At 34.1% G+C, this 11,800-nt stretch overlaps 1 protein-coding gene and 2 pseudogenes across 1 annotated transcript; all 3 read left to right on the top strand.

The window, feature by feature from the left end:
* Positions 1 to 570: 570 nt before the first annotated feature.
* On the top strand, positions 571 to 1,603 carry LOC125210088 (rust resistance kinase Lr10 pseudogene; annotated as a pseudogene).
* A 1,273-nt stretch (positions 1,604 to 2,876) lies between these two features.
* Positions 2,877 to 5,879, top strand: LOC125213069 (LEAF RUST 10 DISEASE-RESISTANCE LOCUS RECEPTOR-LIKE PROTEIN KINASE-like 2.4). The gene is made up of 7 exons (XM_048113423.2): positions 2,877 to 3,565; positions 3,654 to 3,680; positions 3,774 to 3,803; positions 4,108 to 4,215; positions 4,299 to 4,346; positions 4,548 to 4,577; positions 4,664 to 5,879. Exons 1-7 carry the CDS (start codon positions 2,899 to 2,901, stop codon positions 5,818 to 5,820), a joined length of 2,067 nt encoding a protein of 688 aa, XP_047969380.2. The 5' UTR covers positions 2,877 to 2,898; the 3' UTR covers positions 5,821 to 5,879.
* Positions 5,880 to 9,766: 3,887 nt separating this feature from the next.
* LOC125211089 (protein SUPPRESSOR OF NPR1-1 CONSTITUTIVE 4-like) overlaps positions 9,767 to 11,800 on the top strand; it is a 31,220-nt pseudogene continuing 29,186 nt past the window's right edge.

Genomic DNA, 11,800 nt, shown 5'->3' with positions numbered 1-11,800 from the left:
CGTCGCTCTATGATTTTACTCTTGTTTTGGCTAATGATTTACCAATTCGTCATGCTTGCAGCGGGCAGATTAGAGACTCATCTACAGTTTGGTGCGTTTTCTTATAGTTTATCAATTTTGCATTAAAATACATGTTGGACTACTTTTCTTATTTTTACTTTACTGATATGGCTTAAAAAATGATGTTTTATGCTTTACAAAATGATGAGTTACATTAAGATATCGGAGCCAAAAAATTAGACGTAGATATTTCCAATACAGTCAACATTTTTAGGTTTAATAACATAGCAACAATTATAGTTCATGAAATTTTTTTATAAAATGAGTATTGTTTGGGTTTAAAGTGGCATTTAGCATTGAATTTATTAGTTGATATTCAGAGTTTATTCACTATAATTGGATATGATCCCATATATTCTCATACACACGATTATCTCATTTTAAGCATCATGTCTTCTCAGCCCTCGTCTTAAGCACTATGATCTGTGTGGCTTTTTATTTACAAATTCCGAACAAAGCAACTCTCCTTACACAAAGATATAGAATCATTTCTACAAAGTGACAACAAACTCGCCCCAATTAGGTACTCCTATTCGGATATCAAAAAAATGACTAAAGGTTTTCAAGATAAACTAGGCCAAGGAGGTTACGGTTGTGTTTATAAAGGCAAGCTCCGAAGTGGCCTTCATGTAGTGGTTAAACTATTGGGGAAATCGGGGGGAAAAGGGAACGACTTCATGAATGAAATCGCAACTATTGGAAGGATACACCATGTCAACGTTATCAAATTAGTTGGATATTGTGCGCATGGCTCCAAACTTGCCCTTGTCTTCGATTTCATGACTAATGGATCTCTTGAAAAGTACCTCTTCAATGAAAAGTACCTCTTCAATCGAGAAAACATAAATCCCTTGAATTGGATCACAAAGTTTGAGATTGCAGTTGGAGTTGCTCGTGGGATTGAGTATTTGCATCGAGGTTGTAATATCCACATTCTGCATTTCGACATCAAGCCTCATAATATTCTCCTGGGTGATAAATTCACCCCCAAAATATCTGATTTCGGGCTAGCAAAGTTATGCTCTACAGATAAAGATACAGTGACCTTGACTATAGCAAGAGGAACTATAGGATATGTTGCTCCTGAATTAATCAATAGAAGTATGGGGCCAATTTCTTTCAAGGCTGATGTGTATAGTTTTGGGATGTTATTGATTGATATTGTGGGCTTGAAGAGAGACTTGAGAGGAAATAATGATCATTCCAGCCAGTATTTTCCATACTGGATATATGATTGTTTCGAGCAAGGCAAGGATATTGAAATTGAAGAAGCGGGTGTGACGATGAGAATGAGAATAGAAAGATTATTGTTAAAAAGACGACCATAGTTGCATTGTGGTGCATACTAATGAGTCCTGATGATCGCCCATCAATGAATAAGGTATTAGAGATGCTGGAAGGTGATGTTGAACGTTTGCAAATTCCTTCTCAATCGACTCAAATTGGAGTGGGTTTTGATCAAACGGAAATTACATGTTCCTCTGATTCTTTCTCCATGCTTCAACATGTTGATGCTTCGATCTGTGTCGAGACTCGAGTGTGAACAACAATCATGGGTTTAAAATGGAATTGATTTTTGCTCAAAAGGTTTAATTGTGTATTTATTACTTTAAAATGTATCAACTATGCTATTGGTATTATTTTGTTTAAGGACTTAAGGTATGTATTACAGTATTATTTCTTAATTTGAATATATCTCTATTCGACTTGTCAATATTTTTTCTACGTCCTCTCTTGTAGAGTGAAGACATATGCCACAATGTTGTTTTAGATTACTTCTTTGGGATGCGATATGTGATGTTAATGTATGGGCCTCGGTTACATTCAAATCTATTGGATTGATCGAATATCAGGTAGTTATAAAATAGTACTACATCCGTCCATTAAAATAGATATAGTTGTAAATTGCAAGAGTTTTACTATGTAATTGCTAAAGTAAAAGTAGAGAAAAAAAAAAGGTGGTGGAAGTAGTCTTAGTATATTATGAGGTTTATATTTAGAATGATATGTAGGTTTAATATTTGTTTAAAATTGTCCATATTTAGAATTGGTCTAATTTTGATTGACCATCCTAAATAATAAAATTAGTCTTTTTTTTGGATGGAGGTAGCATAATATTATTCGCTTCAAGTATTTATTTGTAAATGGGTCAAAGTTCGTTAGCCACGTCGGATCTTCACTTGACGTAGTACTCCCTCCGTCCATAGTAGATTGCACACTTGGGGATTGGCACGAGATTTTAGGAGATGTTGTTTTGTGTGTTAAGTGGAAAGAGAAAATAATATATTTATATTAATGTGAAAGGGAACTTTTTCTAAAAAATGAAATGTGACATCTTCTGTGGGATAAACTAAAAAGGAAAGTGTGACATCTATTTTGGGACGGAGGGAGTATTATTTTTTGCTCAACTAACAATTAACATGATCAATTATTCACCTAAACATGTGGCGCAAGATATTGACCTATAAATTGTTGTTATGATAATAGTATTATTGTTTTTGCTCTATTTGGGGTAGAATGAATTAGGGGTGGGTTTATCATGAATTAGTAAGCCAGATATTCATTATTCCGTAATTTTCTAATTCTTAACATTATGGAGTAACATTTTCACACCTGAATAAACATAAATTAATAACCATAAAACCAAAGTCAATGGAAGAGATTAAGACATTCAAGAATTATAATTTAAGTGAAGGAGACTTATCAAATACACCGACCCTAGGTAGTGATAATTCTGTCACTATCTTTAACATAAATAAAGTGATTAAGGGAAGTAGACTTATCAAATAAAAAGGAAGAAAGTGTGTGTTGTTAATCTGAATCAAATGAAACAACAATATGATGAAATATTTTTCATATTTGTTGATCGTATTAGTAATAGTAGTACTCAATTTATTTGTATGTTGTGATGCAAAGTGCAGCCCTTCCGCGTGCGGCGTTCTGAGCAACATTAGCTTCCCTTTCCGGCTCAAAGGCGACCCAAAAAACTGTGGCGACCGCAGATTTGAACTGCGCTGCGAAAACAATGTCACCTCCATCTCTCTCAACCATCACAACTATTATGTCAAAGCAATCAACTACCAAAACTCCACCATCAGGCTTGTTGATGCTTCCATTGTTAAAAATGACATGTGCTCTTTCCCTATTGTTTCTTCATATTCCTTTACCTTCCTCTATGATAATCCCAATCCTATTCCTTACCAAATTCCAACAACACAAAACCCTATTAATTTTATAAGCTGCTCACATCAACTCAACAACTCTTCCTTCTTTAGTGATGTTACTACTCATTGTGCCTCGTTTCGTCGTCCCAATACATATGCTTATATCAAAGTCGGCCACTTGAACGCCTCTCAGCTCCCACATATGTGCAAACTTGATCTCATAGTGTTGACTTCATGGCCCGTATTTAAGGATTTCGACAATGTTTCGCTGTCTGAAATCCACCAATCTCTCTTGTATGGATTCGAACTTGTCTTCTGCCTCGAGTGCTATTATACCACGCGTAAGGCTCAAGTTTCCATTACTCTACAAATACATTTCTTCTGTTTATATATGTGCTAATGTCTTTTTTAATATTTGGATAAATGCAGTCAGATTTTTTCCATCCGTCTTCGTTGGTACACTCCGTTACCATTTTCACTCATTCTCATCTCTTTAATTATGATATGATTAACTAAAGCTTAATTGTATACATATCTGTGAATCTGCAGGTATGTACCCGGTTCTTCTGATAATTGTAGGTGCGCACTTAATTTATCCATCATTAAATAGAGTTGTGATATATGTAACGCTCAATCTTAATGACAAACTATAGAACTATCATTATTAGATATTACAAATACAATAGGTCATTATTAATTGGTTTTTAGTTCATTTTTTAAATGATTGAACTAAAAAAACAAAAACTGAATTCTGTGTTATCTAAAAATGACAATTCTGGAATTAGTTCCATTTTGATCACAGTCCTCTTTAAACTGTTTTGCTTTGATATAAATAAATACTTATAATAGAGTCAACTTGTGAAAAAAACATGAATATTTGCAGGTCTGTTATGTGCGGTCGTAAGCCCTCCTGTGTTCACCATCATTGGATTCGCAGCTGTAGCAATGCTCTTATATTATACACCCTCCCTCTTTCTCACTGTGATTCAGCGTAATAACAATCCTTGTATACATTACTAAGCTATATTTTTACTCTTATTTTGGCTTATGGTATATAATTCATTGTGCTTGCAGCGGTCGGAGGCGGATCACAACCTTACAAATACAATTATCTATTTCCTGGTACGCTCTCATTTTATTTATTTTTTACTAATTCGTCAACTTAATAGTCTCCGGTCACATCCAATAGTATTAGGGTAGCTCCCATTTTCAAACTCCAACTATAAAATAACATCAATTCTCTTTCTCCAAAGTGATTCAACATAATAACAATCCTTGCATCATTTGCTTTCTGAGTCATGCAATTGTTTTATACCCTTGCAGCGGCCAAATCACATACTTATCTACTACCTGGTGCGCTCTCATTTTATTTTTGTTACTTGAAGATGATAACAAGTGTATTCATAGCAAAGATTTGAGTTTCTTCCATGTCGTCTCAGCCCTTATCTTAAGCATCATCATCTGTGCATCAAGGGTCTTCACCTTCCCTTTGGTGGCGCGGCTTTTGATTTACAAATTCCAAACAAGGCGTCGCTCCTCCCATGAAGATATAGAATCATTTCTACAAAGCGACAACAAACTCGCCCCAATTAGGTACTCCTACTCTGACATCAAAAAAATGACTAAAGGTTTTCAAGATAAACTAGGTCAAGGAGGCTACGGTTCAGTTTACAAAGGCAAGCTCCGAAGTGGCCTTCATGTAGCAGTCAAACTCCTGGGAAAATCGGGAGGAAAAGGGCAGGATTTCATGAATGAAATTGCAACTATTGGAAGGATACACCATGTAAATGTTGTCAGACTAGTTGGATATTGTGCACATGGTTCCAAACTTGCTCTTGTCTTTGATTTCATGACTAATGGTTCTCTTGAGAAGTATCTTTTCAATCGAAATAACATGAAACCTTTGAATTGGGACACAAAGTTTGAGATTGCAGTTGGGGTTGCTCGTGGGATTGAGTATTTGCATCGAGGCTGCGACATTCAGATTTTGCATTTCGACATCAAGCCTCATAATATACTACTAGATGATAAATTCATCCCCAAAATAACTGATTTCGGGTTAGCAAAGTTTTGCTCTACAGGTAAAAATACTGTAAGCTTGACTACAGCGAGAGGAACCATAGGGTATGTTGCTCCTGAACTAATCAACAGAAGTATGGGGGCAGTTTCTTTCAAGGCTGACGTGTATAGTTTTGGGATGTTATTGATTGATATGGTGGGCTTGAAGAGAGACTTGAGAAGAAAGAATGGTAATTCGAGCAAGTATTTTCCATATTGGATATATGATTGTTTTGAGCAAGGTAAGGATATTGAAATTGAAGAAGCAGAATGTGATGATGAGAATGCGAGTCGAAAGACTATCGTTAAAAAGATGACCATAGTTGCATTGTGGTGCATATTGATGAGTCCAGATGATCGCCCATCAATGAATAAGGTGTTGGAGATGCTGGAAGGTGATGTTGAACGTTTGCAAATTCCTTCTCAATCGACTCAAAATGGAGTTGGTTTTGATCAAATTGAAATTACATCTTCCTCTGATTCTGTTTCCTTATTTCATAATGAGGATGCTTCAATATGCGTGGAGAACCATATGTGAAAAAAAAAATTAGCCGTCTTTATACTTCACTTCTTTTCGATTCTTGTACGATATTTTTGCTCCAATACATTATTAGTTTATGTTCAATTTTATTTACCGAATCTCGTGACATCGTTAATTTTCATGGTAGCCGAGAATCCCTATATAAGTTGTTGGGTTTGGTGCCCCTTACACAGGGGAAGACATGCATAAACAAATAAATCAGATCTACATCTATTTGACCGATTATGGGATTAATTATCTACATGTTAAACAATCAAATTACATTCAAGAACACAAATAAATCATGTTTACGGAATTAAAACCCTAATTCATGATTTCTTACAGTTTAGAATTACCGATCTGATTCTCCAAAGAATTGACGATTGCTTGCGTCTTCTCCACGTACTCAACCACGAATCTTCTAATCTGTATACCGAACTCAGATAATGACTTTTGGGTAGGCAAAGCTCCGAACTCAGATAATGACCTTTGGATAGGCAAAGCTTGTCAGAATCGAAAAGTTGCTTGCGTCTTCTCCACGTACTCAACCACGAATCTTCTAATCTGTATCCCGAACTCAGATAATTCTGTATCCCGAACTCAGATAATGACCTTTGGGTGGACAAAGCTTGTCAGAATCGAAAAGGGCTTGATTAGAAAGAAGACAGAACTTCAGTTCTGTGAAGAACTGAGAAAACCGTTCACTCCCATAGGGGAGCACGAAAATTATGAGTTAATTAACTCTAAATCTCCTTTTTAATCTCCTTTTATATAGAGTTATAATGGGTCAGATTAGGGATCCATGGAGGTTGGACTTGGGCCAAACTTGTTGGACTTTTACTAATTAAATTGAACCTCAATTTAATACAAGTCCGACAGAATATTATTATCAGCCACTACAGTAAAATAATATTGACTGCCCGTCCAATACCAAATTACGAGTAATCCGGGCTTTACCTCTTTAATTTATTATTTCTCGTGTTTAAGATATAAATATCCATTAATTAATTTAAGTCTACTATTTGACTTTAATTAATTAATATCTTTTTCCAAGAGTTGTCTAGTTCAAAATCTTTATTTATTATTCTGGAATAAATTCCAACCGGCCGGGTTTCTGAATAATAAAACCTTTTTTCGAACACCTCTTGAGGATATTATCAAACTGAACTCACCCAGCACACGATTCATTGCAATAACAATACTAGCACTTCTAGACATTGATCACCACTACCCAAGATATTAGAATTCTTGGATTGCGAAAAATCTGCACCATTTGATAAATCAAAGTAGTGTATAATCAATATCGTATGCTCAATGTTGTATCAACAATGATTAAGAAATAACAATCACCGAGACCTCGTCTTTCGGTAAATAGCAAGAAAGACTTATCTCAACTGTTAGATCATTCAGTGCTACACCACACCAGTGTCATTTATTTCCTAAGGTATGGAAACATGCGGACTGACACTGTAACCTTTCACGATAGGTAGCCAAAGCCTATCTAGGTTGTGAAATTTTATTTCTCTTTTACAAAGGACCGACTGCGTCACCTTCGGTGAACATCGTTCACGACCAGTCTACTATGCAGAAGAATCAGACTTATTTGCTTCTTATACATTTAAATGTTTGAGAAACATCTTATAAATGTACAAGCAAACATCAATGCGATAAAATTACTTCTTTTCACCTTGAGTTAATAATGGATTATAGAATATATTGAATACAAGCAATTCTATCCATGCAACATGCTCGAAATATGCTTTCCAGTATACCAATCCTAACCATAAGTACGTGTTGCTATATTTTTTTAGTTTATTCTTAATAAATTTGTTGGTCTCTATGTAAGTTATTTTTTAAAATTAGAATAGGAGAAAATATTTTTATACTCGCTAGCCCACGTTATCAAATTCTAGATACACCTCTACTTATGAATCTGATCGTGTTATATTTGATGTAAGGAATTAAAATGTCCAATTATTGATAGACCTCAGCTAAACATGCAGAGGAGACTGTTTCTATATATTTAAGTCAAGCAAACAGATGAAAAAAATTAATACATACAAATACAATATTAACTTTTTTATGTACACTAAATAATATTTTATACTATATGTTAGTATATTCACTAATTTTTAATACTATCATTTACTAAATTTAGTACTATACCTTTTTTATTATATATTTAATTATATACATTTATAACGGTAAAACGGTTCGACCAATGGTTCAATGGGTCAAACCGGTTGAACCATGAACATAGCTTCGTCGATTTGCTTGTAAGTTCGGTTTTTAAAACATTGGCCATAGAGGATTAGATCTGGATGAAATTGATTTTTTTTGAGAAATTGACTACAAATTTAATGTTAAATGTATTTTTCACTATTTTCAACGTTCATAAAAGATCTGAATTAACTAAAAGTTGTGTATTTCCCATGGATATGCAATAAATTGAGTTTAAAACTTTAAATAGATGAGTATGTGGTTGTAGCTTAATTCTTTGGGCTGTGATCTGAGATGTTAATGTATGGGCCTCGGCCCTCATTAGAGTCTATTGGGTTAATATAATATCACGTGGTTATAAATAGTAATGGGTCAAAGCTCATTAGCCACGTTAGGTCGTCAGTTGACGAAAGAGAGTAAAAATGTTCAATTATTCACCTGATCCAAGATAATAAAGATAAATAAATAATACTCCCTCCGTTTAATATTAATATAGTCATTTTATCATTTTGGTATGTTACAGAGCAATAGAGTCATTTTTTTTTAATAAAAATCAACACATTTTCTCAAATCTACTTTATATACTCTCTCTTACTTTTTTCCCTCTTTATTACTATGGAACGGAAGGAGTACATACTAGTCACTGGAAGAGATTAAAAATATGATTAAAAATATTCAAGTACATATAGACCTTAATTTGAACTCTTGTTTGGCTCAAAAACATAATTAGTTGAAAGCAATTGTAACTTTATTCATCTCATATTCATAGAATTAGTGCGTATACATGTACAAACTCTAACTCCAACTCCAACTCCAACTCTAACTTTAACTCGATCTCATCCAGATGTTCTGCGTTAGATTAAGATTCCTTTTCAGGTAACATTTTCACACCCACGCAACCGTAATAAATATACATTATCCCCAAAATCAAAGTCAATGGAAGAGATTAAAAGTCAATAAATAATTAAAGTGATGGAAAATGGATTCTTAACTAATAACGTTAAATACTAAGTGATGGAAATGGATTCATTAACTTATCAAGTAAAATAATTAAAGTGGTGGAAAATGGATTCATTAACAAATCAAGTTTTCAAATATTGTCGTGCACTCCATTCATTTGTTTTGTACAAGTAAAAATAAGTTTGTATTGTAATCAAATCAAACAACAATATTGATGCAGTTACAGAATATAAGACTTGGGGAGGCTAAGCAAATTATATTTTATTTTATTTATTTTCTTTTAAGCAAATTATATTTTATGTTTTATTTATTTTCTTTCTAGTTAATAAAATTAGTAGATGAAAAAATATTAGGAGTAATTATTTTTACCTTTTAGTTTTTTCTTTCTATAAGTTTAGGATTTCTCTTTGACTATATAAAAGTTTCATTGTTGAACTAAAAAGAGAGACTTTAGCTACCCTTTCCGCCTCAACGACGACCCCAAAAACTGCGGTGACCACAGATTTGAGCTACGCTGCGAAAACAATGTCACCTCCATCTCTACCAACCCTTAAAACTACTAGGAAGTCACATTTTTACATTATATTAATTAATATCCACAAATTAAAACCAAAGTCAATGTAAGAGAGGTTAAGATAATCAAAAGTGGATGAACCTTCCCTAGTACTCCTACAATATCTTAACCTTCCCTAGTATATATACTCACCCTAGGTAGTGACCTCGAATTCTTTCTCCTATGATGAGACTGTTTCAAAAGATATTTAGTAGTGGAGTAGTATTTAATTTGATGTTGTGAAGAGGAAAGTATGTAGTGTTAATCTAAAACAATCAACAATGATGAAATGTTTTTCATATGTGTTGATTATATTAGTAAAAGTAGTATGTTGTGATGCAAAGTGCACCCCTTCTTCTTGTGGAATCATTCCCAATATTAGCAAACCATTCCAGCTCAAGGGCGACCCCAACAACTGCGGCGACCCAAGCTTCGAGCTACGCTGCGAAAACAATGTCGCCTCCATCTCTCTCAACTCTCAAAACTACTATGTCAAAGAAATCAACTACCATAACTCTACCATCAGGCTGGTTAATCCTTCCATTGTTAAAAATGACATGTGCTCTTTTCCCACTGTTTCTCCATATGCCTTTACCTTCATCTTTGATATTCCTAATCCCATCCCTTACAAAATTCCAACAACTCCAAACCCTATCAATTTCTTTAGCTGCCCTCATCAACTCAAGAATTCTTCCCTTTTCACAGATGTTACTCCTCATTGTGTCTCTCATTATTCATCCTTTTTCCCAACACATATGCTTATATCAAGGTGGGACACTTGAATGCTTCTGAGCTACCACATTTGTGCACACTTGATCTCGTAGTCATGACTTCATGGCCGGAATTTAAGGATTTAGGCAATGTTTCGCTGTCTGAAATCCACCAATCTCTCTTGTACGGATTTGAACTTGTCTTCTGCTCCAAGTGCAAAACAACCCGGAGTAAGACTCTCGAGCTGTGATTACACTTTCCATGATGATGAGATTTTCCATTGTTTATAAATATGCTAATGCTTTTTTATTCGGATAAATGCAGCCGGTTTCATTGAAATCCATCTTCTGCGGTACACTCCATTTTCTCTCAATCTCATATTATATCACATTTCTTTTTCGCACTCGCTTTGGAAAAATTACTATAAATAGTTAATGAAAAGAGACAGTAAAGTAAGAGAGGGAATACTCTCTCCACTTTAATGCTTATTAGTAATCATTGTGCCAACACTAATGGAACACAGGGAGTATGTATCTTTTATTATGGTATGACTAATTACTAAAGGTTAATTGTGTGTATATCTATGAATCTGCAGGTATGTACATCGTTCTTGTGATAATTGTAGGTGCGCCCTTAATTTATCCATCATTAAATATTCAGCTTTCTTTTTCAAGCTGTTTTATGTGCAGTGGTAAGCCCTCCTGTGTTCACCATCTTTGGTTTCGCGGCTGTATCAATGCTTTTATATTATATACCAGCTTTCTTTTTATGAATCTGATCGTGTCATGATATTTAATGTAATGGATTTAAAATGTTCAATTATTGATAGACCTCAGCTTTTTCTCGCGAAGGAGAGTGTTCCTATCTATATTTGTTTCAATAATACTTCTTTCACTTTACTCTCAGGTCATGGAAAGAGATGAAAAAAATATATTTAATCACAAATAGACCTTTTAACTATGAATCAAGTCACACATATCCAAAGTACATGAAAATCAATTTAACAATAAATTATTGAGTTTTCTTGCAAAGATTTATAATTTTTTCTTAATCTGATTTTTTTATTGGTAAATAAATATAAAGTTAAATAACCTCGAGACATTGGGTTTTTGAGACATTTGACCTCAGACATTAACTATGTACCGATTGGCCTACTCACACGCTCTTCCCTAATCTGATGCTTAACCTTATATGAAGAAGTCACATTTTTAATTTTACATATATTAATAACCAAAAAACCAAAGTCAACGGAAGAGGGATTAAGATATTCAAGAGTTGATGAACCTTCCCTAGCATACTCACCCTAGGTAGTGACCTCAAACTTTTCCTCCTATGATCCTGTTTCATAGGGACAATAATAATATTAAGTGAAGGAAAATGTTGTGAAGAAGAAAGTTTGTGGAAACAATCACCAATATGCTGAAATGTTCATTTGTGTTGATTGCTTTAGTACTCCATTTATTGAAATGTTCATTTGTGTTGATTGCTTTATTACTCCATTTATTAAAAAAAAGAGAACAAGACATAATTGCAAAACAATTCAATAGTAAGCTT

The sequence above is a fragment of the Salvia hispanica genome, chromosome 3, assembly GCF_029641045.1.
Source record: "Salvia hispanica isolate PSC_SH4W2 chromosome 3, Shi_PSC_v1, whole genome shotgun sequence".
In the NCBI taxonomy this organism is placed as follows: Eukaryota; Viridiplantae; Streptophyta; class Magnoliopsida; order Lamiales; family Lamiaceae; genus Salvia; species Salvia hispanica.
This window is presented reverse-complemented; position numbering and strand designations above follow the sequence as displayed.